This window comes from Nicotiana tabacum, chromosome 24 (assembly GCF_000715075.1).
Source record: "Nicotiana tabacum cultivar K326 chromosome 24, ASM71507v2, whole genome shotgun sequence".
Lineage (NCBI taxonomy): Eukaryota > Viridiplantae > Streptophyta > Magnoliopsida > Solanales > Solanaceae > Nicotiana > Nicotiana tabacum.
In genome coordinates, this window is record NC_134103.1 from 107,843,762 (window position 1) to 107,871,543 (window position 27,782).

Sequence of the window (27,782 nt, forward strand, 5' to 3'; positions counted from 1 at the left end):
AGTATATTGAATATTGTATTACAAAATCAGATATACATCATATATATATACACACACAATTGCTAGACTTCTACTAAGTTAATCCATAATCAATTAATGCCAACTAACTATAACTACCCTAACTAACTGGTGACAACTGCTAACTGTCTTGCCCAACTGTCATACTACCTCCTATTCTCACACCCCCTCAAGCTGGAGGGTGTAAAATGTTAAGCACTCCAAGCTTGCTCAACAAATATTCATGCTATATTCTCCCAAGTCCTTTAGTCAATAGATCTGCCTGCTGCTCCTTTGTCCCTATGTAATGAGTCTTGATCTTGCCATCTTTAATCTTATCTCTCACAAAGTGGCAATCAATCTCTATATGATTAGTCCTCTCGTGAAATGTGGGATTGGCTACAATATGTAGGGCTGCCTTATGGTCACAAAACACACTCACAGGCTGCTCATTTGAAATGCCAAGTTCTGTGAACAACCCAAGTAGCCAAACTATTTCTGCAGTAGCTATTACAAGACTTCTATACTCTGCTTCTGCTGAGCTTCTAGATATTGTCTGTTACTTCTTTGACTTCCATGACACCAATGATTCCCCAAACTTCACAAAGAAACCAGTTACTGACCTTCTGGTATTAGGACATGCAGTCCAGTCTGCATCACAAAAGCAAATTAGATTGTTTGCACTTTTACTGCTCAGTAGAATTCCCATTCCTAGATTCAGTTTGATATACCTTACAACTCTTATTGGTGCTTCCCAGTGAGACTACTTGGGTGACTGCATAAATTAACTAAGTGTTTGCACATCAAATATTATATATGGCCTTGTGATAGTCAGATATATTAACATCCCAATCAATCTATGATAACATGCAACATATTTCATCAATTTGTCTCCAGATACCCCAACATGTGCATCAAATTCTACTGAAGTAAACTTTTGATTCATATCTATTGAAGTGGCTACTGGTTTAGTAGCTCCCAACTCTAAATCAGAAATTAATTGCAAGGCATACTTCCTTTGATTTAGTAAGATCTCTTTGTTGGATCTCATGACTTCAATTCCCAAGAAGTACTTCAGTTCTCCCAGATCTTTTACTTTGAATTTGTGATTTAAAATATCTTTAGTTTCCTGAATGAACTGCTTATTGTTTCCTGTGATGAACAGATCATCCACATACACAAGAACAACCACAAAATCTGCTCATTTCTTCTTGGTAAATAGTGAATAGTCATATAGACTTTGCTTATACCCTGCTTCAAGAAGTGCCTCTGTAAGTTTGATATTCCATTGTCTTGAAGCTTGTTTTAGTCCATGTAAGGACTTCACTAGCTTGCACACCTTAGTCTCCCCCTGTCTTCTAAAACCTTGAGGCATTTCCATATATACTTCTTCATATAAGTCTCCCTGCAAAAATGCATTATACACATCCATTTGATACATAGTCCACCCTTTTGATGCTGCTACTGCAATAACTGACCTCATAATTATCATTTTGGCAACTGGTGAAAAGGTCTCATGGTAGTCTAACCCCTCCTTTTGGCTGTATCCTTTTGCTACTAGGCTGTCCTTGAATCTTTCAACATCTTCATTAGCTTTATACTTTATTTTATACACCTATTTTGATTCAATTATGTTCTTTCCCTTAGGCAAGTCTACTATCTTCCATGTCCTGTTATCCTCCAATGCCTTGATTTTCTGCTTCTTTGCCTCAATCCATCTCTTGATGCTTTTATGAAGTTTTGTGATTTTGTGAGTGCTGAAACCTTTGCCACAAAACTTTTACATGCATGTGAAAGATAATCATAACACAAATAATTTGAGATAGGATATAGTACCACATTATGTTCTTTGCTTTTGGTAACATAATCTTGTAACCATATAGGTTCTTTGGTGCTTCTTCCAGATCTTCTTGGCTCTTGATTTCTGAGGGTATACGCTCAGGTACAACCTCTATATACTCAACTCCAGAGATTGACCTGGTGCAAGATCAGTTTCTGAATGCTCATCATGTTCAGCTTGTTGAGATTTAGGTACTTGTTCAGATACTGCAACATCAACATTGCCTTCTTCAACATGAGAAATGGGGGCATTTTCACAGACTGCATTAGCTTCATCATCTTCATGAACTTCATGGACTGCATCAGATTCATCATCTGTATCAGCTTCAGCTTCAGGTGTATGATCTGCAACATGTGTCTACAATGGTTCAAGTGTATGATCTGCAGCATGTCCCTATAATAGTTCATGCTCAAATGATACACTCCCCCTAGTAGGAACATTAATAGGGTGCAATGAGGAAGACTTAGCAAATGGGAGCATATGCTCTTCGAATACAATATCACTGCACACAAAAAAATTATTAGTTGTGAGGTCCAAAAGTTTGTACCCCTTTTGTGTGTCCGAATAGCCCAAGTGCACAACATGTTTGGCTCTTGCTAAGAACTTGTTGTCATGCACCATAGTGGTGGCATATCACAGACCAAAAACTCTTACGTGCTCAAGAGAAGGCTTCTGAAGATGTAGGAGTTCATATGTTGTTTTGCCTTGCATAATGACAGAAGGGAGTCTGTTTATAATGTAAACAACAGTAGTAATACATTCTCCCCAGTACTTAGTTGGTACATTTGCCCGGAATTCTAGGGCTCTTACTGTATCTAATATATGTCTATGTTTTCTCTGGACTACCCCATTTTGTTGGGGAGTATATGCACAACTACTTTGATGTATAATACCATAGAATTCAAGCAATTCAATGCACTGTTTACTAAAAAACTCTCCTCAATTATCAGTTCTAACAGTCTTAATTGCTATACCAAATTGTGTTCTTAGCATAGAGGAAAACTTTTGTAACACAACAATTACATCACATTTCAACTGTAGTAAATGCACCTGAGTATACCTAGAATAATCATCCACAACTATTAGAAAGTAGTATTTTCTATCATGTACGGGAAACTTGTATGGTCCCCAAACATCCATGTGCAAAAGTATTAAAGGACTACTACTCCTTGTAACACTTCTAGGGAAAACTAGTCTGCTCTGCTTAGCTAAGGGGAAGACAGAATAATCTCTATTAACATCAAAATCTTTAAGCTATAAAGATTCTATATTTTTCATTGTATTGTCAGAGGTGTGACTTAGTCTTTTATGCCAAAAATTGCCATCTACTTCTGGTTTCTGGACTGTTGCAACTGATGTTTGCCTCAAACCTCTAGAAATGTGCTCATCCTTCACCACATACATGCCTCCCCTTTCCTTACCAATCCTCCTCACCCTGCCACTCCAAAGATCCTGAAATACACAGAAATCAGGATAGAGATGAACAGAGCAACTGAGTTCTTTTGTGAGCTTTGACACAGGCAACAAATTGAATTTGAATTCAGGAACATATAGAACATTCTTAATCTCCATGTCCTTAAGAAATATTGCACTACCAATGTGAGATATATTTGTCTTCTCACCAGTAGGTAAATGTACTTGATCTCTACTAGTTTTCAACTCAGTCTTAAAGTGCAATATATCTAGGGAAACAACTATGTGATGAGTCGCACCAGAATCAACTATCCATTGCTTACTAGGAATATCAGTCATTAGTGCAGTAGCAATTCCTGCCATGTTGACTTGTGGAACTGTGGTATCTTTATTCATCATATCCAAGATTTGCCTATATTGATTCTCAGTGAAGAAGTGCCCTCCTGCGTGACCATCATTGTATGCCCATCCTCTAGCCATGTGTGCATGTTCTTCATGCTCAGCATTACCAGTTGCACAATTGGCCACAACCTTCTTTTTGGCATTAAAATCTGCAGGGTAGCCTATCAATTTGTAGCAATTTTCTTTTAAGTGTCCAGTCATCTTGCTGTAGTCACATTTCATGAATGGCTTCTTCCCTTTGTAGCCTTGTCCTCGTCCATCTTGCATAGCAATAGGATCTCTTCTAGTCCCTAAGGCTGAATATGGATTTGATCTCTGGCTTTCATCCTCAATTATCAACGCATAGGTTTGGTTCAAGTTTGGTTCAAATGTCTTCATCAGAATCTGCATTCTTGCCTACTCACAGTTCTCATTCAGACCACTGAGAAACTGAAGCAGCCTTTGACGATGAAGGTGTCCAATATAGTCCTTTGATTTAGCACAATCACAACCTGACGTGGGGATTAAAGCATCATACTCTGACCACCTTTCCTTCAGTCTCGTGAAATAGGAATCAACAGAGTCAGTTACTTGAAAAATCGTTGCAATTTCTCTGTGTAATTGAAAAATTCGAACTCGATTGACCTTGTAAAACCTCTCCTTCAGGTCTTCCTAAACTTGGTGCACATCTGATGCATAAGCTATTCCACTAACGAGGTTCGTTGATACAATGTTCATGATCCATGAGAGTACAATCAAATTGCATGTCTCTCATTCCTCATGTAATTCCTTCTTAAAGGTTTCCTTCTTACATGTACCAGTTACAAACCCTAGCTTTCGCTTAGCTTGAAGAGAAATTCGCATCGTCCTACGCCATAATCCATAAGTTTCAGACCCGGTGAGCTGAATTGGGATCAAAACTGAGCTCGGAGTATCAGAAGGATGCAGAAATAGAGGGTGCGTGTGGTCAATTTTCTCATCTTCCATTACTGAATTTGAGCGAGAATTTGTATCACACAAACACGAAACTACTCAGCTAAGATGCAACCAGTATCGATTGCTCTGATACCATGTGAGTTGAGCTGATTCCAGTCACAACTCAACCTCCATTAATGGAGGTGCAAACGAGTTAGTGAGTTTGGGAAGAGAAGATGAAGATTAGAGAGAGAATAATTGGTGTGGAGCTTTCTAGTATATTGAAGATTGTATTACAAAATCTGATATACATCATATATACACAATTGCTAGACTTCTACTAACTTAATCCCCAATCAATTAATGTCAACTAACTATAACTACCCTAACTAACTGGTGACAACTGGCTAACTTCTTTGCGCAGCTGTCATACTATCTCCTATTATCACAAATCTTGTATGTAGTTACTTGATGTTCCAGGTGGGGAGCCTAGCGATCCAGCATAATTTTCGTCAAGGAAATGCAGTAGCATATATTTTGGCACAAGGGAACCAAGCTAGCAAATTCTAGTACTTTTGTCTATCCAGTTCTACCTTCATATGCCATTACTTGCTTTCGGCTAGTGTATGTAATAGCTTAGCTAGACTTGGTAATCTTTGTATCCTTAGCAGATGCGGATCCATGATTTTAAGATATTGGGTGCCATATTTTTTAAATGTACATTTTATACTGGCCATAAAGTTTGAGTAGGAATATGCTAGTTCAGCTCAGTTTAGTTTGTTTTAAATTTACTCATTTCGGTTTAATATATATAAGTTTTCTATAGACAAATATGAAGATCATATCAACAAAGAAACATTTTCAATAAAAAGTTATGTATCTGTTCTCAGTAAAACGAGTTAAAACAATATTTCCAATATGAGAGTCACAATCCTAAGGTCCTTCCTCTCAAAAGTGAATTTACACAGGAAATTACATTTTCAATAAGGGAATAACTCCCTTTCTATTACGATAAATTTTCAAAAGTAAAAAGTTATTTCCAGTAAGGAAATCAAATTTAAAATAATTGAATAGAATGAGCCAAAAAAATCAAGAGGTCAAGAACAAAAATAGCATTTTCAATGACAAAAACACCTTGAAGAGCTGTTTGCTTATAAATTGTGATGAAAATTTCATAAGCATTAGCATAGAAAAAACATGATTTTCTAGTTTTTTATTTTTATTTTTTAGATTTACATTGATCTAGTTCTACATTTAGTGTACTTAATTCCAATTTGACGTCAAGGATAATATTTGCATAGATAAGTATTTTGAGATAGTGTACTACTGATGTGAATGCATTGTTCTCATTGTGTTGTATTTCAATCAAGTATCCAAGCTTTGTAGGTTGAATGTAGCACTTACATTGATAAAAAACAACATTACACTCTCCAAGATGCTTTTTTTCTTGTATGATTTATATATAAAACTAGCTTGAAAAACCATAGCGAATCATTTAATGTCATGATATAATAAACCAAAAAAATAAAAAATTAGTTTGACCTCAATTCGGAATCGCCAATGAAACAAAAATTTATTCAAACTTGTAAGAAGGAACTCACAAATTTGAGGTTAAGACCCATGGCATTTATGAAATTCTGAAAATTTCCTATTCGTGTGTTCTTACTCCCAGGTAACACACAAAAGAAATAGAATAGAGAAGGATAAACAAACAAACAAAAAAAGTAAGTAAAGGCAAACGAATAGTAAAGTTTAGAGACTCAAAACAGATTCGAACCTTTGGGCCTCACAAAAGGAAATATTTGAGAATCGTATTTTCAGCCAAGGCACCCATCTCTAGTTTTGAGATTGCGGGTGGTAGACTCTAGTATTTAACTTATAATTTTAACATACATAACTAAAAAATTTGTCAAGCCATGCTACCCCAACTATAAAGGTGGATCCGCCTCTGCCCGTGTTTGAAGAAAAACAAACATGAAATTTCGTTCCTCAATAAAGTGTTTATATTTTTTTTACCAGGTTTCATTCGATTTATTGTGAATTTTGATGATGGAAAAGCTAGCAAGCTACAACTTTAAAGCATACCTTATTTAGAAGGAGAGCATATTTATTATAGATGTTGAGGTTGAGTAAGGTGCGGATCTTGATGAGTGAAGCAAGTCACGCTAACCTAGCAATATTTTTCAGTAGCAAGCTACGGTATAACGATCCCCTGACCTAAGTTGGGGCGAAAGCTCCAAAATTCAAAATGTTGATTAGGGTTTCAAATCTTTCTCTAAAAATAACGTAAGCTTTTAAGACAACGCCCTTTGAAGGAACGGGCATAGTGAAATGTAAGTGTGAAAAGATTGGAAGATCTAGTCAAAGAAGATGATAGCCTTGTAGATTCGTTTCCATGGTTCAATTCTTCCTAGTAAAACGCAGTGTGTTCGAATTCTGATTGCTTTTACGCGATAATCGAATTCTGATTGCTTTTACGCGAGAAAGAGGGATTACCCTCTAAGCCTAAGTATTCCTCAATGACGAATAGTGTACAAGTACCGTGAGGAAAAGGTGAAAAGAATCCCATTTTGGTGTGTGGGAGGGGGGGGGAGGGGGGTACAATAGAGTACCTGAGATCCAATACGAACAATCAGTCGAAGGAGCGAAGCTTAGAGCTTTATTTTATGTAACTCTATTGACGTACCTTTTGCATGATGGGTTAACGAAGAAATAGGAACAATGACTTAAGCCATAGGTGTAGGCGCTTTCAAGAGGGAGAATCGTCTAGTTCTTTCTATTTCGGATAAGTTCTTCCTATTTTATCCGAAATCGATCGATCTAGCCATGAGCAGATTAAAGAAAAATGATTAAAAATTTAAAATTGGTAAATGATCCTTGGATGCTTTTAGATAATAGTTTTTTCTCTAGAGTCATTTATTTGTGGAAGTTCAAGATATGCAAGTCAAAGATCTGTTCTGTGAATATGGTAGAAGGTGGGATGAAAATATAAAACAAATTCTATCTTGTGATGAAAAGGAAGCAAAAATAATTAGTTTAAGATGGGAGACTGGTTGATTGATTTTGCATTTCACAAAGGAAGGATCTTGTATGGTTAAATCAGGTATATCTTTTTTACTTTCTCTCAAGATTTGGACTTTCATGGTGACTAAAAGAAGCTTTGTCACTTGAAGTTACCTCCGAAAATTAAGGATTTTACTTGTAGATTAGCTTAAAATATTCTACCTACTAGATTAAATTTAGAGTTAATACAATAAAACTCCCTTAAACTATTACTCTCTCCATTTCAATTTATGTGAACCTATTTCCTTTTTAGTCCGTGCCAAAAAGAATGATCACTTTCCCTATTTGAAAACAATTTACCTTTATGCAATGATTTATAGCCACACAAAATATATGTGCCTCATTTTACACCACAAGTTTAAAAGTCTTCTCTCTTTTCTTAAACTCCGTGCCCAGTCAAATGAGTTCACATAAATTGAGACGGAGGGAATAATTATTTTTGTGTTATACACTTGGATATAGAGATAAGAATAAATTACAAACAATCATATTTATAATTTGCACATAGCCAATGGAGTTTTTAAAGACAAATAGAAGTGCGTGGCAACTGAAAAAAGCCATCAAAACGGCCCACCTTACAAAAAATAATGGCTAATAGCCTATCCCTCTTTCAAATTTTTTTTTTAATAAATATTTTCCTTATTTCAATTATATCCATCTTTCTTCCTCATTTTTTCACATTCTTCCTTATTTTTTCAAATTTCTCCTTTATTTCTCACCTTCTTCTTTATTTTTTAACATTTTTTCTTCAGTTCTCCATATGAGTTTTCTCTGAAATGATTTATTCTCTTTCTTATTTTAGTCTTCTTTCATGACTTACACATATTGTTGAAAGAATACCAATTTAAATCTTCTTATTAAACTCAACACCTTGTAGAGAATAAAATTGAATCTCTTGAACCTTCTTTATGTAATCTAGAATTAGTAAATGTAATTGTAGGCCAATTGATTTTTATTTGCGAAATTTTATTTTGTGTAATCTTTTTATGTAATATAAGATGACTTTTAAAAAATGCAACACTATATGCCTTTATTTATATTTTTACTGTGCTACAAAGTGAATATAAATTAGAACTTATTCAATTGGAGTCTAGCATAAAGTACAATCACAATAAAGCCTAAAATTAACACAATACATTAGATATTATTTTGGCCAGAACTCCTAAAATTAATCAATCATCCGAGAGTAATACATCATGAGTAAACTATATAATTTTTTTTTGTACAAATCATAAATTAATATAGTTTGGCAGACACATCTTTAAAAGTCCAACATGAAGTTTTAATCAGGGGCAGATCCACCCTTTAGGATGGGGGTGGTACGACACCCGCTAGATTGATAAAATTATCATATATTTATGTAAAAATATTCTTAAACTAGGTTAAATATTTGATTTTGCCACCTCCAATCGCAAACTAGACAAAGGTGCCATGGCTGGTAGACCTTTGTGAGAGCGTTTCTCGTGTGCAAAATTCAAGTTTGAATTTATCTTGAACCTTGTCTAACTTTCTTTTTTGTTGTGCTTTTTATTTCCTTTGTCCAAGTCATTTCCCTTTTTAGCTACCTCCCAATTTCCTATTTGTCGTTTATTTTTTTTTAATATGTTTTCCTCTATTCTATTATTTTATCTCTGATCTTTAACAAAGACACTCAAAAAAGAGCCTCCTATATTTTAAATACCGTGAAATAATAATTTCTCTTAATTCAAATCTTTTAATTTTTTTTTAACAAAATCAAAAAATTTGGGTCTTGATAGAAATTTTGGATTGAGATCAAATTTAATTTTTATAATTTTTTTTATTATTATAACATAAAAATTTATGTTATTCTATGATTGTTAAATACAATTTAACTATCTTTACTATTAAATTATGATGAATATTTCGGAAGTATTACTTAGAAAAATATGAGATTTTTTATTTTAATTTTTGGGATCTTGTAGTTTATCTAATTCTGCATTTACTTATGGTGTATAATTTATCTATTGAAGATATTTTTTTATTTTTCTTATTCTTATTGGTGAAATTCCCTTATAAAAGATGTTATTTTACTTGTGCAAATTTACTTTTAGCATAAAAAAAAAAAAGATGCAGTTCCCTAGTAAAAATATTGATTTTACTTGTATTGTTAATAATAAAGGTGTGAATCCTTCTTTAAAATGCTAATTATATTTGCTTCTTGATGTCTGAGATATAATTTTTGTACAACAACAATAACATATCCAGTAAAATCTCACAAGTATATTCTGGGAAAGAGATATAATTTTCTAATTTTAAATAAAAAATGCCTATTAATTGCCTGAATAAACTAATAAATAAATAAATTGGACAAACGTTCCGAACAAACTCTATATTAGTTATTTTAAGGTGTACATTAAAAAAATTGTGGCTCCCGTCACCTTCAAATCCTAAATCCGCCTCTGGCTTTAATATATAGGGGAATATAGTTCAGGGGTTTTTGGGGATATCAGATAGTTTAAGTAGGTAACTGACAAAAAAATGATGGTTTAGGCGGGTTTTAGGTTGAGTTAAATAGCCACGTGAAGTGCTACATGGCAAGTTTTTTCGATAATTAGGAGCGTGCACTAGACACACCTCTAAGAATGCAATTGTGAGATTTTAATACGAAGGACAATATAGTTCAAGCGGATTTGGGGGACGCAGAATAGTTTAAGTAAGAAGTTGACAAAAACATAATAGTTTAGGGGGATTTTAGGATATTTAACTCTTAAATTTACTAGCTAGAGGTATTAATTATTATTTTTGTGGCTCGAAGAAAAATAGTGAACATATATTCCTTGATTGCGAGAAGGCGAGAGAAGTCCGGATTGCATGGTAGTATAAACTGGATGTAGAAGGCATTAGCATAAGAGTTTCTTAGAGGTGTTGTTAATGACTCAAATTCTTTGAAGGCTAGCGGACATGTATAGTCTTTTGGAAAATTTTGACCATGAGGAACGAATTTGTGTGGAATGGTAAAGTTCTTCCCCCTACTTATGTGCTATCTGAAGCTTTGAAATTTTTAAAAGATGAATGAAAAGCGATTGAAAAGTCTAGTAAGTACTTCCACTAGATACAACTGTCTTCCTTATTTCAGACTATAGTGGAGAGGAGTTGTGCGTGATTTAGGTTAGTTTGTAGATGCAACGTCTTCGATTTTTTGAGGTTGTATTAATGTTACGCATGCTGAAATTATGAGTTTATTTGCTCTGATTTAGATTTAGAGGCAAGCAAATCTAGTTGCTCATTATTTGATAAAAGAGTCTAAAAATTATGCTAGTCCTTTTTATTGAGAGTATATTCCTAATTTTATCGTAAACTTGGTTAGTTGGTGATTCAGCCTGGCAAAAATGAGTTAAAAAGAAAGTTAATGTCAGTGGTATTGGAATGGAGTTTTGCTTCATTTAGACCTGTTTTCCGCGCGCATTAACTCCTCATTAATTAAACTAATATATATGTTGGTATTTGGAATCCAATGCGGCATTAATTAATGTTGCCTTCCTAAATCTTAGCCCCTACTACACCCCCCCCCCCCCCCCCCCCCCCCCCCCTCTCTCTCTCTCTCTCTCTCTCTCTCTCTCTCTCTCTCTCACTCTCTCTCACACACACACACACACACACAACATAGTACCGCAAGTAGTTGCAGTTACAGCACTTGACATCATACTAACACTATACCTTTGTCCCAATTCATTTCAAGTCCCAAACTTAAACAATCTCAAATACCCAACTTCCAAAATCTTTTTTTTTCTTGCTGGATAAAGTAAAGATTTGCCTAAGTTTTGAGTTGGGTGAGTTCAAGAACCAGTTCAATTAACATAAAGATTGAATCTTTAACTGTTATTTTTACTGAACAGTGTAATGTCTGTGTTTTTAATGGCAGAATGGAGACCCGGATTGATGATTATGAAGTGATAGAACAGTTGGAAAGAAGAGCTTTTGGAACTGCATTTCTTGTTCTCCATCGAACTGATAAGAAGAAGTAAGCAAATAGTACTAATTTATTTCCTTATATTACTTGTTTTTGTCTGAAAGAGAATTTTTTGGTTTACTTCCAGTTATATATTCTAGTTTGCCAGCTGTTGCAGCTTTAGTTTGAGAAGTCTGACTAAATTATTCTGTATTAGCACTTTTGGGAATTTATTGAAACTTTTAGAAGCTAGTTTGATGTTGGTTTGCTCTCTTGAATTTCACATTAAGGAGTGTGATTTCAGCGTAATGCATAGCTTTGTCCTGTCTTGATGAAGTGTATTCTTATTTAAGAAAAGAAAATAGAGGAAAACTTGTACTGTGCTGATAATCTTCTCTTTACTTTGATGTAAAGAGAAGTAAAGTAAATCCAATCTTATGGAGTTCTTATTTTCCTTTTCCTTGTAGGTATGTTCTGAAGAAAATACCATTAGCAAAACAGACAGAAAAATCCAAGCGTGCTGCAAATCTGGAGGTCATTTCAAGTGCTTCTCTGAATTTTCTTGTCTGAAAAAAATAGTATTTTGATTACTTGGGAACCAATAATATTTTGGTCATTATTCTTCGAAGTTGCTGAACTTTAAGTTGGTTAGTCACAAACTTCGGCCAACAATGAAATGCATGGGGGTGTCATATCTATGACATAATCCAGTTCACACCAACAATATAGTCTTAGGTTGTCTAATTGAATAGCTTTCTTTCTAGTTTCGTTAGCGAGCTACATTGTATGAGGTGTTCCGTCATAAGTAGTTTGACATACTGATTGTTATTGATGTACATCTTATTATGTCTCTCTTTTGGCATTTTCTTAATGGCCTATTGGTACCGAAATTCAATGGTTGGATATGGATATTTGTATTCACATTTCTTACAATCAGCCCCGCTAATGTCCTCTCCAGCCATCCATTATGTGATTCCTCAAGCTAATTTGTTTTCTACTCCAGTTGCTTCTAACATGAGATGATGTTATGCAAACAATAGCAGTTGAATTTGCATGTGAGTCTTCTTGTCCAAATATCCTGGATCGTCATTCTCGTACCACATCATGCTTCCTTTACTATTAACATTTTCCTGACCTACTGTTGTCGTGCATTTGAAGGGGGTTGTCTTCCATGCGAAACTTTCTTTCTTCGAGGAGTTTTGCTTAATAGTTAAATCGTGGGATAAGATCATGAATGTTTAGCATGCTGGACTGGGTAAGGAGTGATCTTCCTGAATACGTTCGGGAGTGGAGCATCATATGACTTCTATTATTGGAAACCTAACCTATAAATGGTAAAGTAGATATGAAACACCATTTATTGACATGTTCTCCGCATAAGGGCCAGTTTGCACCCGATGAGCAATATAGGTCCCAAGTGTATTAACACAAGGTTTGCATTCGAAGGATAAATCTTTTGGAGGATGAGCTACATCATATTTAAAGTAGAATTTTTTGCTCTAGAAGTAAAGATGGAAATTTCATGCTTGTAGATGGAGAAGAAAGGATGAAAACTAGTGTGAGATATCTATGTGGGACCAATCCAAACCAAAATCTTAGATTGAAGCTATCTCTGTTGACCTTAAAAAACAGAAACTTATATTGTAATTGTAAACTCTCACTTATCTGTAGAGCTCATAGTGGATGGCTAGAAACTCTATATTTATTTTACCATGTTAACCGCATTTCAAACTTCATATGATATGAGTCCAGACTTTTAAAGCACTTTGCACCTTAGATTTTCCCTAGAAGCGGATAATGTGGTCGCAAAGCACTATACATATCTCTATCAAATATTCACTTTGACGAATAGGCAGTATGGACTATGGACACTCTTAGGCTCTTAAGGGTCATTGGTCGGGAAACAAGTTATCCTAAGATTAGTTATCCCGGGATTGTTATCCCACCATCCCATGGGGATAAAAATAACACTACAATAGTTATACCGCAATTTTTCAAACGTGGGATAAACTCATCTCAAATTTAATCCCAGGATTAATTATCCCTTATCAATCGTACCAAACGAGCTCTTAGTTACTTCAGTCTTACTTTTGAATCCAAGCGCATTTAAATACAAAATCTTCAGCTCATCATATAATTTACTATATCAAAAGTTTAACTTGGAGGCATGATATGCTTGGAAATATTCTTCTATCTGATGATAGACAGTTATTTTTCTGTTGCAGATGAATTTGATAGCTAAACTAAGCCATCCATATATTTTGGAGTACAAAGATGCTTGGATTGAAAAGGTATCATATTATCCAGTTTTGCGGTTATAGGATCTGAAAGTGCAAAAAGTATCCTTTCTTAGGAGCAATTATTTGTACTTAAGCTGCGCTGTTCAAGAAAAGCTTGACTTTCTTTTTCTTTCAGGGGAGCTGTATATGCATCGTTACCAATTATTGTGAAGATGGAAACATGTGAGTGGTTATCCCTGATTTTGAACCTTTCTAGATGCGTACCCCGTCCTCTCCATTTTATAGTGCGAGATAAGAATAAAGTACACAAGAATCCACCAAATGAGGGAAGAAAAAACAATGCTTAAGTAAATTCTTCGTCACAGACAAGGTCTATATTTTTCTTGTACAATATGGTTAACCTGTGTTTGTAGACAGGGGCGGATGCACGCTTAACGAAGTGGTGTCACGCGACACCACTTCGTCGGAAAATTTTACTTAAGGAAACGAATAAGTAGGAAAAAATGATACCACTTGACGTAAAGTGTGTCTTGGCGCATTGGTTATGTGCTTGATTTTGCTCAAAGAGGTCAAAGGTTCAAACCTCAACTAGGACATTTTCTTTTGCAAATATTTGAAAGAGCCTTTGTGGTTAAAAATTGTGATTAAAGTATAATTGACAAGAGTGGGTTGCTCTAGTGGTGAGCACCCTCCACTTCCAACCAAAAGGTTGTGAGTTCGAGTCACCCCAAGAGCAAGGTGGGGAGTTTCTGGAGGGAGGGAGCCGAGGGTCTATCGGAAACAGTCTCTCTACCCTAGGGTAGAGTTAAGATCTGCGTACACACTACCCTCCCCAGATCCCACTAGTGGGATTATACTGGGTTATTGTTGTTGTAGTTGTATAATTGAACTCAGGACATGTTCTAACTTAAGACTCAACAAAACCAATAGACTAAGGCTATTTCTTGTCTAGAAGTACGATAATCAAAGTTATATTCCAGTTCTTCTATAAATTTTGACACCGCTTACAAAATTCCTGCGTACGCCCCTGTTTGTAGAGGTGACCTTTTCTCCAAGCATTTGTGGCTGCTTCCAGCCTCTGCTGTATGCAATTTCAAGTATCTGGAGAATGAAAGACAGGCTTCACAAATACTCCATACCAAGAAGAATGGAAGGATCAGAGTACGAGGAGGCAACACATCTAATTATAGTGAATTAAATATTTTAAAATAAATTGTACATATTTAGGAATTACAGAAATGTACTTATATGTATAGATATTAAAGTAAACATATTTTTAAAATGCTGACAAATTTGCCTTTAAAGAATTAATGGTTTGACTCTCCGCCCCCATGGAGGACAAGATGCAGGAGTGTAGGCTGAGATAATTCGGGCACGTGCATAGGAAGAGTACGGATGCTCCTGTTAGGAGGTGTGAGAGGTTGGCGGTGGCGGGGCCGAGAACGGGTAGAGGAAGGCCGAAGAAGTATTGGGGAGAGGTGATTAGGCAGGATATGGCGCTACTTCAGCTCACTGAGGACATGACCCATGATAGAAGGGTGTGGAGGTCGAAAATTAGGGTAGTTGGCTAGTAGGTAGTCGAGAGTTCCCCGTTCCTTTTTAGTAGTATTAGTAGCTCCCTTGTTTTTTTTCGTATTCTTTGACCCCTAGTATTTGCTTATTGTTTCGTTCGCTCTGTGTATCATATTTTCTAGTTTGTTAGTATTTGATACTACTTTTTCTTTTACTTGTTATTTTGTTGTTGTTGTTGTTGTTATTGTTGTTACTGTAGTTGTCTTTTTCCCCTTTTCCTTATCGTCCTTTGTCCCCCTATTCTTTCTTTCTTCTTCCTCTTTCTTCTTCGTCTTCTTCTTCCTTTCTCTCTTTTCACCTTTTCTTGAGCCGAGGGTCTATCGAAAACAACCTCTCTACCTCGCCAAGTAGGGGTAAGGTTTGCGTACACACTACCCTTCCCAAACCCCACTTGTGAGATTATACTGGGTATGTTGTTGTTGTACTCTCCAAATAGTAATGGTGTCATTAAAATAGGATACAAGGAGTATTGAAGTTGAAAACAAGAGATGAATAGGATAATTATAGAGCTTCTTTTTGGTGTAATCTAAGGATGGTGGCAATTTTTTTTCCGGTTTTCAGGGCAGAGATCTTAAGGAAGTCTAGAGGAGCACTTTTTCCTGAAGAGGTAGTTAGATGCAATTTCAATACCTATGAAGTTTCTCTGCGCCTTCCTAGTAGCTTAAATCATAGCATGCGTTTGTTTTGTTGTGTTTTCCGTTCCTCTGTAGAAACTTTGCAAATGGCTGACTCAGCTATTATTAGCTTTGGAGCATCTGCATTCCAACCGCGTTCATCATAGAGACCTTAAGGTAAAGATGTGCTGTAATCACTGAAATAGAAAAACTTTCTTAGTATGACATATTTTAACATGAGCTACTTTGCATTCAGCTATGTAACATATTCATCACAAAGGACAATGACATCCGGTTAGGTAAGCATGCCAGACCAAGTGCTTGATTGGGGTGTGTTTTCTCCTTTATTACCCATAATCAAATTCACTTCATTTTCACAGGTGGTTTTGGGTTAGCAAAATTGATAGATGCAGAAGGCTTTGCTTCCTCGGTATGAGTTTCTGTAGTGCAAAAACGCACCTTCTTATTTACGGGCAACCAACTATTATCACCTAAACAAATAATTCAATATAAAATCTATTTAGCAAGAGAGAAATTCCTTCTCCCTTGACTGCTGAGAAAACCAATTAGTTTTTTTTTTCAGTTACAAAAATCATCTTGTAAGGATAAAATACTGTGGTAAACATATTATAAAGCGCTCACCCCACCCCACCTCCAACACACCAAGCTTAGTACATTTGAGAAAAACATGCTGAGTTGTACATCTAATCCTTAATTTCCGAACAAATTTGATGCAATTTCCTTGGCTGAAAACAGGCTGCTGGCACTTCAAGCAACATGTGCCCTGAGCTCCTTGCTGGTATGCCCTATGGCTACAAATCTGATATATGGTCGCTTGGTAAGAAAGTTGACGGAGTAATTTATTTCCTGCTCTTCGCATCATGTCCCTAATACAGGAATAACGTTTTAACGTGATTCTAGGATGCTGCATGTTTGAGATTGCCGCACATCAACCACCATTTAGAGCTCCTGTAAGTTGATCTTTCTGCTATCTGAACTTCATAAACAGTACCTTGGAAAATTATCCTTATTACCGATAAAAGAAAAAAAGAAATTCTTTATCATGATATTTTCTATATGATGTGCTGACGAGATATGGATTCAACAGGACAAGATTGGACTTATCAGCAAAATAAACCGGGGTTCTTTGTCACCACTTCCGATTATATACTCCTCCACCTTGTAAGTATCTTCAGTTTCTGTACCAGCCTTAACAAGTGTTTCTTATTTCCTACTAGCATTGCAACTTCTCATCACGCCACAAATAAAACAAATCAGTCAATTGAAAAAACAGATTCAATGCTTGCAGGAAACAGATAATAAAGAGCATGCTAAGGAAAAATTCAGAACACAGACCTACGGTGAGTGCAAGCGGCATGTGTTCAAATGTTATTAAATAGAGATTCATCATTCATCCTGATATCTTTTTCACCTCAAACTTATAGGCTGCCGAGTTGTTAAGGCATCAACATTTGCAACCATACCTCCTCTTGTGTCACAACCCTTCATCTGCGTATCTTCCAGTGAAGTCCCCAAGCAGCACAAAAGAGAAAGCAAGACCATCACCTGGAAAATCTAGCAGTCCTAGAGACAGCAGAGACAGACAGTTGAAGCTAAAAGAGAAGAGACCTGTCCTTTACTTTGATGAAAGTGATAACATAAAGCCGAGAAACTTATCAGACAATTATAATACGTTCAAAGCCAAACTTGAGACTAAGAGAGTTGATCCAACAAGCTACTCAGTTAGGATCTCTCAGGATAGTGAGGATTCTAAAAGTGGGGAGACGAGTCAGGTAGCTATTTGCTATGGAGATGATCAAACTGAGAGACTCTGGCAAATGGGAAGTACGACTACACCAAACTCTTCAAGTTCAAGGGCAAAAACATGGTCCGAGGAACTAGAGCATGCTTCTCCTGAGCATGTTAAACAATTTGAAGAGTGTGATAGGGAAAGTTGTGAAACAAAAGAGCTTGAGGTGTTGAGCAGTCCAACGGACAATGAGGAAGCTGAGACAAATGTAGTGGATAGTATCTCCGGAAAGCCTAGCGGAATGACATTGTCTAGTGAAATCTGCAGCGTTAAAACACGGTGCTTTGATGATGAAAGCACTTCATCAAATTCGCAGCCGGCAAAACCAGATTCCGTGGCAGAACCAAGGTGCTATGCCACTGATACTGAAAATGGTAGTGAGAGTAGAGAAGTTGCTAATGACTGCATGTCAACTGAAAGCAATGGTTCACTTGTACATAAAGATGAGCTAGAAAAGAAAGCAACAATGGTTAATGACACAAAACAGGCTAGGAAATATGCTCTTCAAGCACTGGATGATAAGGTTTCACAGCTCAAGTCACTAGCCGCATTAGCTGGTAGCGAGCGCAAAGATGATTGGGGGAATCCCACTCAACAAAGAGCTGAAGCTTTAGAGTCTCTTTTGGAGGTTTGTGCACGACTTCTTAAGCAGGAAAAAATCGATGAGCTTGCAGGTGTGCTGAAACCATTTGGGGATGACGGAATGTCGTCTAGAGAGACAGCAATCTGGTTGACAAAAAGCCTCATGACCGCACAAAAGTTGGCCAAGGAATCGTGATGTTGCACAGAAGCTTTTCCATAACGGTGATATCACTGTTCGAAAGTGATTTGTGTTCTTTCCATGGTGGACACAGAAACGTGTTTCGTAAGTGTTTGATCCCCTGCTAAATGATTACTTAAGGAAACATACTTGGATAGCTGTAAATCAGCAAGTCTTGTTGGACAAAATTATAGCTAGAGACTCAATGTTTCTTTGATATTTACGACTCTTATACTGTTTGGTTTTACACTATTAATGAAGTAAAGGGTTCATAGGAGCTCCAGAAGTGCGTACCAACCTTATTGCATGCCGAACAGAGAAATGTCATAGATTTCTTTAGCCTCTTAGATATGCTTGTGTTTGTCGTCTTATTTGTTATAACAGTTCTTTATAATATTGGACTGAGAGGGGCTTAAGTGAGGTGACATAAACAATGAATTTTTTTTTAATTTATATAGCTTACCAGAATTGTTTGGGATTGAAGTTTAGTTGTTATTGTTCTTTCTGAAAATGTTTTCGTGGGAGCAAAAGACGTGAGGAAAAAGTTGTTGGCCCCAAATTCGATCTCTGTGAATAGGGACCTTTCCAAACTATTACCAAGCTCAAGATTGTAAAGGACTAAAGTCTTGATTGGGAATGTGTTATAATTGATAACCTATAAAGATGGTTGGAAGTGAAATCAGTGAATTGGGAATATAAAGTGTGGCCAACGTGCCAATAGTGAAAGGTATACTTGTGGTCAATGGTGCCGATGTAATGAAATAATGTGAGAAAGATTATGAAATGAGCTTTGACTCAACTATTCCAAAAATTTACTTCGACAATATAATCGGCTAAAAGTTTATGAACTCAAGTGATGCCCATATGTGGTTGTTTTAGCTAATGCTATGCTTTGTAAGTGACTTTCAATGTGCTTTGCATTCTTACATATTCGTGAGGGAAAATTGTGTATGATTTTAATTTGTACTTCGATTGCCAATCATTTTACTCCATTTATTGGAAAGAAATCGATTATGTTTAAAGCCTTCATTACTAGTGAACTTAAAGTTGTGATTTCCGGAATATTCTACTTGTTGATAATTATGATGATGATCTATGAAAGGGAAGAAATGAAAGTGTGGAATATAAAATACGGCCATTGCGCCATGAATAAAGAATCATATGTATGGCCAAGAGAGCCAATGAAATAATAATGTTGTAAGTGGTTGAAAGGTTATGAGATGTACGTATTTGTACTTTTGTTTCCAATGTGTTATGAAACCCTATGGACAGTCTATGAAACGCATAGGTATATTGTGTTATGATGAAATCATGTGGATGGTTTATGAACGCATAGGTACATTATGATATGAAATCCTGTGGACGGTCTATGAACGCATAGGTACCTTATGTTATGAGAACTTGTGGACGGTCTATGAACGCATAGGTACATTGCGATATGAAATCCTGTGGACGGTCTATGAACGCATAAGTACATTGTGTTATGAAATCCATTGTGATATGAAATCCTGTGGACGGTCTATGAAACGCATAAGTGCATTGTGTATAAGAGGTAGAGATGTACGGTGTGAATAAACACTATGGACGGTCTATGAAACGCATAAGTGTATAATATGATATGTGAACACTAAGGACGGTCTAATGAGACACATTATTAATGCAGACAATAGGTGCCCCTTTTTTTTTGGTGTCCTTGTTTGTACAGGTTGTTTCAATTACATTATATTATGTGTTTCACGTATAGATCATATGGGCATTCTATTTTGAAAGAGGATTTCTAGCTATACATATTAGTGCTATTCGACAGTACTAACGTCCCTTTTGCGGGGGGCGCTGTATCTTTAATGGATGCAGGTGGTTCTACAGCAGGTGGCATTGATCAGTGATAGCAGTACACTCTTTTCAACCGATTTGGTGAGCCCCATTTTATTTTGGGGTCATGTATCTTTTGTTTCTCATGTACTTTATGGTTGAGGTATAGCTGGGGCCTTGTTGCCGGCATTTCCATATTACTCTTCAGTTGTACTTAGAGGCTCCGTAGACAGGTTGTGGGTGGTATTTGATGTTGAAATTGAATTAGAACTGTTGGTATTTGGCAACATGTTTTTCATTAAATCTATAAACACGTACTATTTTGAAAATATTGAATGATGTTGTTAATGGGAATGAAATCTCTTTAGTATTTGATTAACGGAGTACATCTCCTCTTTATTCACGAATAAATTTGGGTAGAAGGAATCTAACAGGCTTTTTCGGTCAGGTTCACTCGGTTAAGCGCCGGTCGCGCTCCTCGATTTTGGGGCGTGAAAAATTTTGTATCAAAGCCTAAGGTTTTAAAGTGTCCTAGGATGTCTTGGAGCCGTGTCTAGTAGAGTCCTTACTATCGGTGTGTTGTCGACCACATCTATAATTAGGATGCTACATGGGCATTTAGGAATAATACCCTTCTTTCATGTCCTTGATCGTGCGATAAAGCTGATTGTAAGATTGTTCCTCCGTTAACTGGTGCTTTACTCTATCTCTCAGTATATGGCGCCTAAGAAGAATGCAAGAACTGGCCAAAGGGCCAATGTCACCCCAGGAGTGGCAGTTGATCATATAATTGATGATGCGGGTGAGCACCCAAGGAGTGAGGATATTCCTCCAGTTACTACACTGCCTGATTCTACTATAACTGATCAGACTGCACATGTCCCTACACCTACTGAGGGTGCAACGGTCCCTCCGACTGGTATTCCAGTTCCACATCCAGCTCCAGCTTTCGATTCTGGTGTTTTTGATGTTGATGTTAGGGGAGCCATACAGATGTTGGCACATATAGTGGCTTCTCAGGCCCAGAGATCGAGTGTTGGGCCTACTTCTTCTAGTCAGCCAGGGGATTCTACTGGTTCCAGGGTGAATAGGTTTCTCCAATTGGATCCTCCAGTGTTCATGGGTACTAACCCAGAGGAAGATCCCTAGGATTTCATTGATGAGATGCACAAGACTCTCAGAGTTATGCGTGCTACTGAAACAGAGGCAGTGGAATTGGCCTCCTACCGCCTGAAAGAGGTGGCGTATTCTTGGTTTGAACTATGGGAGGAGTCCCATGAAGAAGAGAGCCCTCCTGCAAAGTGGAGTAAGTTTACTGATGCTTTCATTGACCACTTCTTGCCGGCTGAAACTAAGGCGGCTCGTGCTGCTGAGTTTGAGAGCCTGAGGCAAGGTAGCCTGAGTGTATGGGAGTACCATGTGAAATTCACGCTCCTGTCCAAGTATGCTATTTACATGTTGCCCACTATGGAGGCTAGAGTGCGCCGGTTTGTGCAAGGACTTAGTCCATTGGTAATTAATGAGGCCGCTACGGCTGCCTTGAATTCTGATATGAATTATGGAAAATGGTGGCGTTTGCTCAAGGTACGGAGGATCGAAAGTAAAAAATAAAGAGAGCTAGATAATAACAAAAAGACCCGATCCACATGCAATCTTAGTGGCTCTTACAGTGGGGGTAATGGTGGAAAGGCATTACATATGAGAGTGTCATCGAGACCCGTGCAGTCAATTGCTCAGTCTTCAGCTAGAGCACTACCATCAGGGCGTGATCAACAGCGGTGGGTATATAGTAACCAAGGCAAACATGGGTCTAATCAGTAGGTCCAGTCGAATGGGGATTCTCACATTCATAAATGTGTTGAAAATTAGGTCAAATGTAGCTGCGATTTTTTCCCATTATACTTGAAATTTGTTACACCTTGTGCATTCCAAGGTGATATATAATGAATATGAGACTTTTTAATCATGATTTAAATGAGTGTAAAGTCATAATAGGACTATATATGATGTTAGGATAAAAAATATAATGTTTGGGCGAAATCGGATTTAAGTTGCGGAAAATCCGGCTAAGGATTTGCCTTGTAATGAAGCTTTTTGAGAAATATATTTCGTGTGTTATAAGAGGTCTTTTTGGGACATATTATATACCAAATTGAATTTCTTTGAATATAGCTTCCAACACTCTTAACCGTTTATTCATACAACGTCCGGATAAAAAGATATGAGCGTCTGAAGAAGGGCCAATGCTAGGGTGCCAAGCTAGCATCTCTTTGACTTTTCAAAAATTGATATATAAAGTTTTTAAGTCGTCTTTCTCTTCATTTTTCATAGAACACGAACAGAGAACCCCCATAAACTATCCTTAAGTTCTCTACAAGGATTTCAGAGAAGATTAACATCCAGGGTACAAAATCAAGAAGTGATAACATTAGAACGATCCCTACGACATAAGTATCGTTATAGCTCCTCTCTCTTTCTTTGTAATTTGAGTTTTGGAAGGTACTTCATAGTTAATAAAAATGCCTACTTTCTGTATTTAAGCTTTTAAATATCAAGGAAAGTTGATAAATTCATTTCCTAATAGTTAGAACTCACGGGACGGTGATCGAAAGTCGTGAGTTCGATTTATTCCACTTTTGGCGGACTGCTTTGTATTCCACTCGTGTTGGCCTCTTGTACTGCTGATTTATGGAGTTTTGAAGGATAAAAGGGTGTGGAGAAATGCCACATGTGGTAGGGTAGTGGGCTGGTCGCTCGTCGTTATAGTTTTAGGCTATTTGATAACTTGTTGATTGGGTGTGTTATGGTATATTTGGGGTTTTTATTGTATTAAAAGTCCCGAATTGTAGTTAGGTTTTTTTGAGTTGCTGATTGTATTATGTTGTTGTCTCGCCTATAGTAGGCTTGAGGGAGCAGTAAAATCAGGGGAAATGCTGCCCTTTTTTTGTTAAACATTAAGTTACTTTCGTTATATAAATGAGAGAGTCATTCGTAACTTGACAATAGCTTCACTGTTGTTGTTGTAGATTAAGGTATAGTGAGCTAAGTTTAGAATTGTTATAGGACAGATTTCTATAAGGTATGTTAAGTCTATCCCTTCTTCCCTTTTGGCATGATCCATATGATACAAATGAAACGAGCAAACGCGGAACTTTCATAAATGACTCGATTCTTAGAAGTACTAAGGGTGCCTATGTTCTTGATTCCCCATGTGTCCTATTATTATATCGTCTGTTCATGGGTCTCAGAAAATTCATAAGTTGATAAAGTTTATTTCATGATATTAATCGAAGGCATATTTATCTTATCACATTCTGAGAGATCTTATCGACTTACTTCATTATGCATTGCATTCATTTATATATGTACATTGACTCATGACCAGATAGCGTTATGTACGCGTATATTATATGTACATGGGGTATGGGAAAAGGTTACGACATTATATACGTACCACCACCTGATAAGCTGGTATACGTTGATGATCTTGCCCACAGAGGCCGAGATTATATGATAAGATGCCCTCAGAGGCTTGATGATGTTATGTACGCATATACCTATGCATGACATGACATTTATATGCATATGCATGACATTATAAATGTTTCATGATTCACAGAGTTATTCAGACTTACATGTGAGTTCTTTACTGCATGGTTCTTTCATGTCTTTTATATATTGTTTTTCATACCTTACATACTCGGTACTTTATTTGTACTGACGTCCCTTTTGCCTGGGGATGCTGCATTTTATGCCCGCATGTCCTGATAGACAGGTTGACAGCCGTCCTAGTTGGCTATCAGCTCAGCGGAAGGTGTCGGTGCACTCCACTTTCTCCATAGTTACCTATTTGGTCAATATGCTTTGGACATGTATAGATTGGTATGGCGGGGCCATGTCCTGGCATTTATGACGTTTATGTACTCATAGAGGCTTCTAGACATATGTCATGTATATGGATGATAGTATGCCCTTGTCGGCCTATCTTTTGACTGTACAAATGATTGTGACGATCTTATAGGCCCATATGTCACATGTATAAGTTTGTGTTCCATGTTGGGTCATCCTAATGTCGAGTATTCTCTTATGTTTAATTCTAGTTATTTCATGACGGCCTTCGGTTTGGGTCGTGACAGAGTGCTTGGTGCCAAGTCAATACCAAAATAAAAGTCCTTATCAGGTGACATGCCCAGTAGGTCTGCATGGAAAACATTTAGAAACTCCCTCACCACGGGGACTGAATCAATCGTGGGAGTATTAACACTCACATTTCTCATAAAGCCTAAGTATACCAAGCATCTCTTCTTAACCATCCGTTGAGTCTTTAGAAAATACACCACCCTACTAGGAATATGACCCAAGGAACTTCTCCACTCCAACCTCGGCAACACTAGCATAGCCAATGTTATGGTCGTAGCCTGATAATCAAGAATAGCATGGTACGGATATAACCAATCCATACCTAAATTCACATCAAAATCCACTATATTAAGTAATAGAAGATCAACCCTAGTCTTGTAGACCTAATAGTGACCTAAAAAGAATAATAGACATGGTCCACCATAATAGAATCTCTTATGGCTATAGACACAAACCAGAGTATCGAGAGAATCACCAGACATATCCAAATATAAAACAAAGTAGGATGACACATACGAATAGGTAGAACTCGAACAAAAAAAATTAACGCATCTCTACGACTAACCAACATGATACCTATATTAATTGCATTTGTTGTGGACTCCGCATTCATGCCTGCATGTGTAGGTAATAAGTTTGACGAGCCCTCATAGTAGATGATGTTAGCATTTAGTGAAGGATCGGTAAGACTCCACTTCATTTGGAGTGCAGCCAAGTCTAAAGTCATCGCGTTAGAGTTTTGCTACAAACTTATGGGTAGGCCGGGGCCCTGTCCCGTTTGATGTTGAATACTCTTAGAGGATTTATAGATACAGGTTCATTATGTACAGTATGTCAGAGGCCTTGATGGCCCGTCTGTATTAATATTTTAAGTAAGATGGATCACTGATAGAACGTTTGCCCACTTACAGTTATGCATTACGAGTTGTGGCCATGTTGGCCCGTGATGGTTACAGAAAGAATGAGTTTAGCTAACTAAGCTTATGTATGTTCTAGTTTTGGTTGAACGATCATGGAAAAGGTTGGGCAGGAGTAGGCATTTATGCGGCCCGTTATGCGGCCGCAGAACCACTCTGTGGACCGCATAATGGTCGTAGAGTGAGGCAGTTTTCTGGGGCATTTTTTCGCGACCAATTATGGGACCGCCTAACCATTTTGCGGGCCGCACTTTGGTCACATAAGTCATCCTTAGACTTTTGCGGAGGGAGGTTCTACGGTGCATTATGCGACCGTAGAACAGGTCTGCAGGCCGCAGAGTGAAGCAGGCCAGCCCAGTTCCCAGAGCCACCTTTCGCGATCATTTCGAGGACCGCATAATCATTATATGGTCGCATATGCGACCGCAGAACCTGTTCCGGAGCTTCATTTTTGGGGTTTTTAAACCCGATCCTATTTTGTTAAAACACATCCCATAGACCATTTTAAGCTTATTTCTGATATCTTTGAAATGAGAGAGAGAGTCCTAGAGGGAGAAAGTGATCCTCATCAAAAATTACTCTTCAAATCTTGCTTAAACCTTTGAAGATTATCAAGAGAAGTACCCTAGGTCTTCACCCTAAGAGGTATGATTCTATCACCAAGCTCTTAAATTTGAAATATAACTAAAACGGGAAATTAGTAAGCTAGTTCATGGGGATGAGAGTGCTTACCTTGCATGCATGTATTCTTAAGGTACGTGGGGAGGTTGTGAGTTAATGATAGAAAATAATGGGGTGTAGGGTGGTGAAGTCTTTCAGAAAAGGGCCATGGAACCTTAATACACACATAGTGTTTGATAAAATGCTCAAATGAGCTAGAACCATGATCATCCATTAACATAGCCCTTATATGTATCTTTTATCTGTATATTTGATTATTTTCTATATCTTTTTTGTTAGCCTTTTCTTTAGGAGTTTGTTAGGTTATATGTATTTGTATCTTCCAGAAGATTTGTTGTTGTAATTTTGCTCTATATAAAGAGCTACTACTTCATTAATAAAATCAACTCCCTTTCATTCAGTCTACAACCTTCCTCTTTATGGTATCAAGAGCTTAAAAGTATTCTTGCGAGTCAGATCCTAGTTTCTTTTCCCCATCCCTACCCGACCCAAATGGCTGCTACTGTTGTTAATGTCGACGTTGCTAACAACAACATTGTTGTTCAGTTTAACCCTGTCATAGAGCTTCCTATTAAACTTGTAGGTAGTCATAATTTTTCCCTTTGGAAGGCTCAGGTGTCGATGCTTATGCGTGGGCATGATATCTATGGACATCTTGATGGAACTACTCCTGTCCCTAGACAAACCATCTCCTCAAACAATCAATTTGTTGACAACCCTGCGTACCTATCCTAGTTTTAACAAGATCAGCTTATTCAAAATGCCATCCTGGCTTCAGTTGATCCTACCCTTGCTGCATCTGTTGCTTCAGCAACCTCTTCAAAGGCTGCTTGGGATGCGCTTCACATAGCGTATGCCAATAAATCTCAAATAAATTTTTAGTCTATGAGATCGCTTATCTCGTCTTGCAAAGAAGGCTTTACCTGTTGCTGACTATATGCATCAGGTTCGCTCTCTTTGTGATGAGCTTGCTACAGCTGGTGCTCCTGTATCCAACGAGGAACTCATTGTGAAGATACTTACTGGTCTTGGATCATATTTCAAAGAATTTTCAGCAGCTATTCGGGCACGAGATACTACCATCTCATATGAAGGGTTGTATGAGAAGTTACTTGACCATGAACGCTTCCTGAAACATCATGATACTCATGCTTCTCTCTCAAATTCCATTACTGTTGCTATTGCACAACGATCTACTACTCAACCTCACAACAATACCAACAACAGGCGTTACAATAACGCAAACAACAATTAACCCAATCGAGTCCAACCATAAAGCCTCGTAAGAACTTTGCTCAGTCTGATAACAATCTGGTTTGCCAGCTATGTGATTGTCCTGGCCACTTTGCCCGAGTTTGTCGCAGCCAGTCCCACAATTATTTTTAGGCTAGAGCCAACTTTGCTAGATGTCAATCACAACAACAACCATCATGGATCATCGACACGGGGTCCACACATCACATTGCCTCGGATGCTCAAAGCCTAGCAACTGCTCAAGACTACCATGGACCTGAGGAAATCTCCGTGGGTAATGGTACTGTTGAGGTTTTTGTTATTTAAGATGAAATAGTCTTAAAATGAGGATGAATGGGAAATGGAGGGAAAATTAAATTTTTGAGTAAAATTTTAAGTTTTCCCCTCTTGACAATGAGACATTGTCCCATATTGGAAGAAGAAAAGATTTTTGGTGGGTATATATATAATTGCTCTACTTGTA

At 37.2% G+C, this 27,782-nt stretch overlaps 3 protein-coding genes across 4 annotated transcripts; 1 reads left to right on the top strand and 2 right to left on the bottom strand.

The window, feature by feature from the left end:
* Window positions 1–244: 244 nt before the first annotated feature.
* On the bottom strand, window positions 245–4,042 carry LOC142178380 (uncharacterized). Its single transcript, XM_075247723.1, has 6 exons — window positions 3,160–4,042; window positions 1,975–2,181; window positions 1,237–1,581; window positions 899–1,149; window positions 621–648; window positions 245–465 (listed from the first exon to the last, which is right to left on the bottom strand). The coding sequence occupies exons 1-6, from the start codon at window positions 4,040–4,042 to the stop codon at window positions 245–247; spliced, it is 1,935 nt and encodes a 644-aa protein (XP_075103824.1).
* Window positions 4,043–4,048: 6 nt separating this feature from the next.
* LOC142178381 (uncharacterized) lies at window positions 4,049–4,618 on the bottom strand. The gene is made up of 2 exons (XM_075247724.1): window positions 4,461–4,618; window positions 4,049–4,244 (listed from the first exon to the last, which is right to left on the bottom strand). Exons 1-2 carry the CDS (start codon window positions 4,616–4,618, stop codon window positions 4,049–4,051), a joined length of 354 nt encoding a protein of 117 aa, XP_075103825.1.
* A 5,771-nt stretch (window positions 4,619–10,389) lies between these two features.
* LOC107770713 (serine/threonine-protein kinase Nek6-like) lies at window positions 10,390–18,792 on the top strand. 2 transcript variants are annotated; one of them, XM_016590043.2, is made up of 14 exons: window positions 10,390–10,584; window positions 11,493–11,591; window positions 11,987–12,053; window positions 13,745–13,810; window positions 13,935–13,981; window positions 15,893–15,938; window positions 16,042–16,122; window positions 16,202–16,244; window positions 16,326–16,375; window positions 16,702–16,783; window positions 16,867–16,916; window positions 17,054–17,127; window positions 17,255–17,306; window positions 17,391–18,792. In XM_016590043.2, the coding sequence occupies exons 2-14, from the start codon at window positions 11,494–11,496 to the stop codon at window positions 18,531–18,533; spliced, it is 1,899 nt and encodes a 632-aa protein (XP_016445529.1). In that variant the 5' UTR covers window positions 10,390–10,584; window position 11,493; the 3' UTR covers window positions 18,534–18,792. The 2 variants fall into 2 exon arrangements, with proteins under 2 accessions (XP_016445529.1, XP_016445528.1); XM_016590042.2 differs by lacking the exon at window positions 10,390–10,584 and adding an exon at window positions 11,094–11,400.
* The last annotated feature ends 8,990 nt before the right edge of the window (window positions 18,793–27,782 follow it).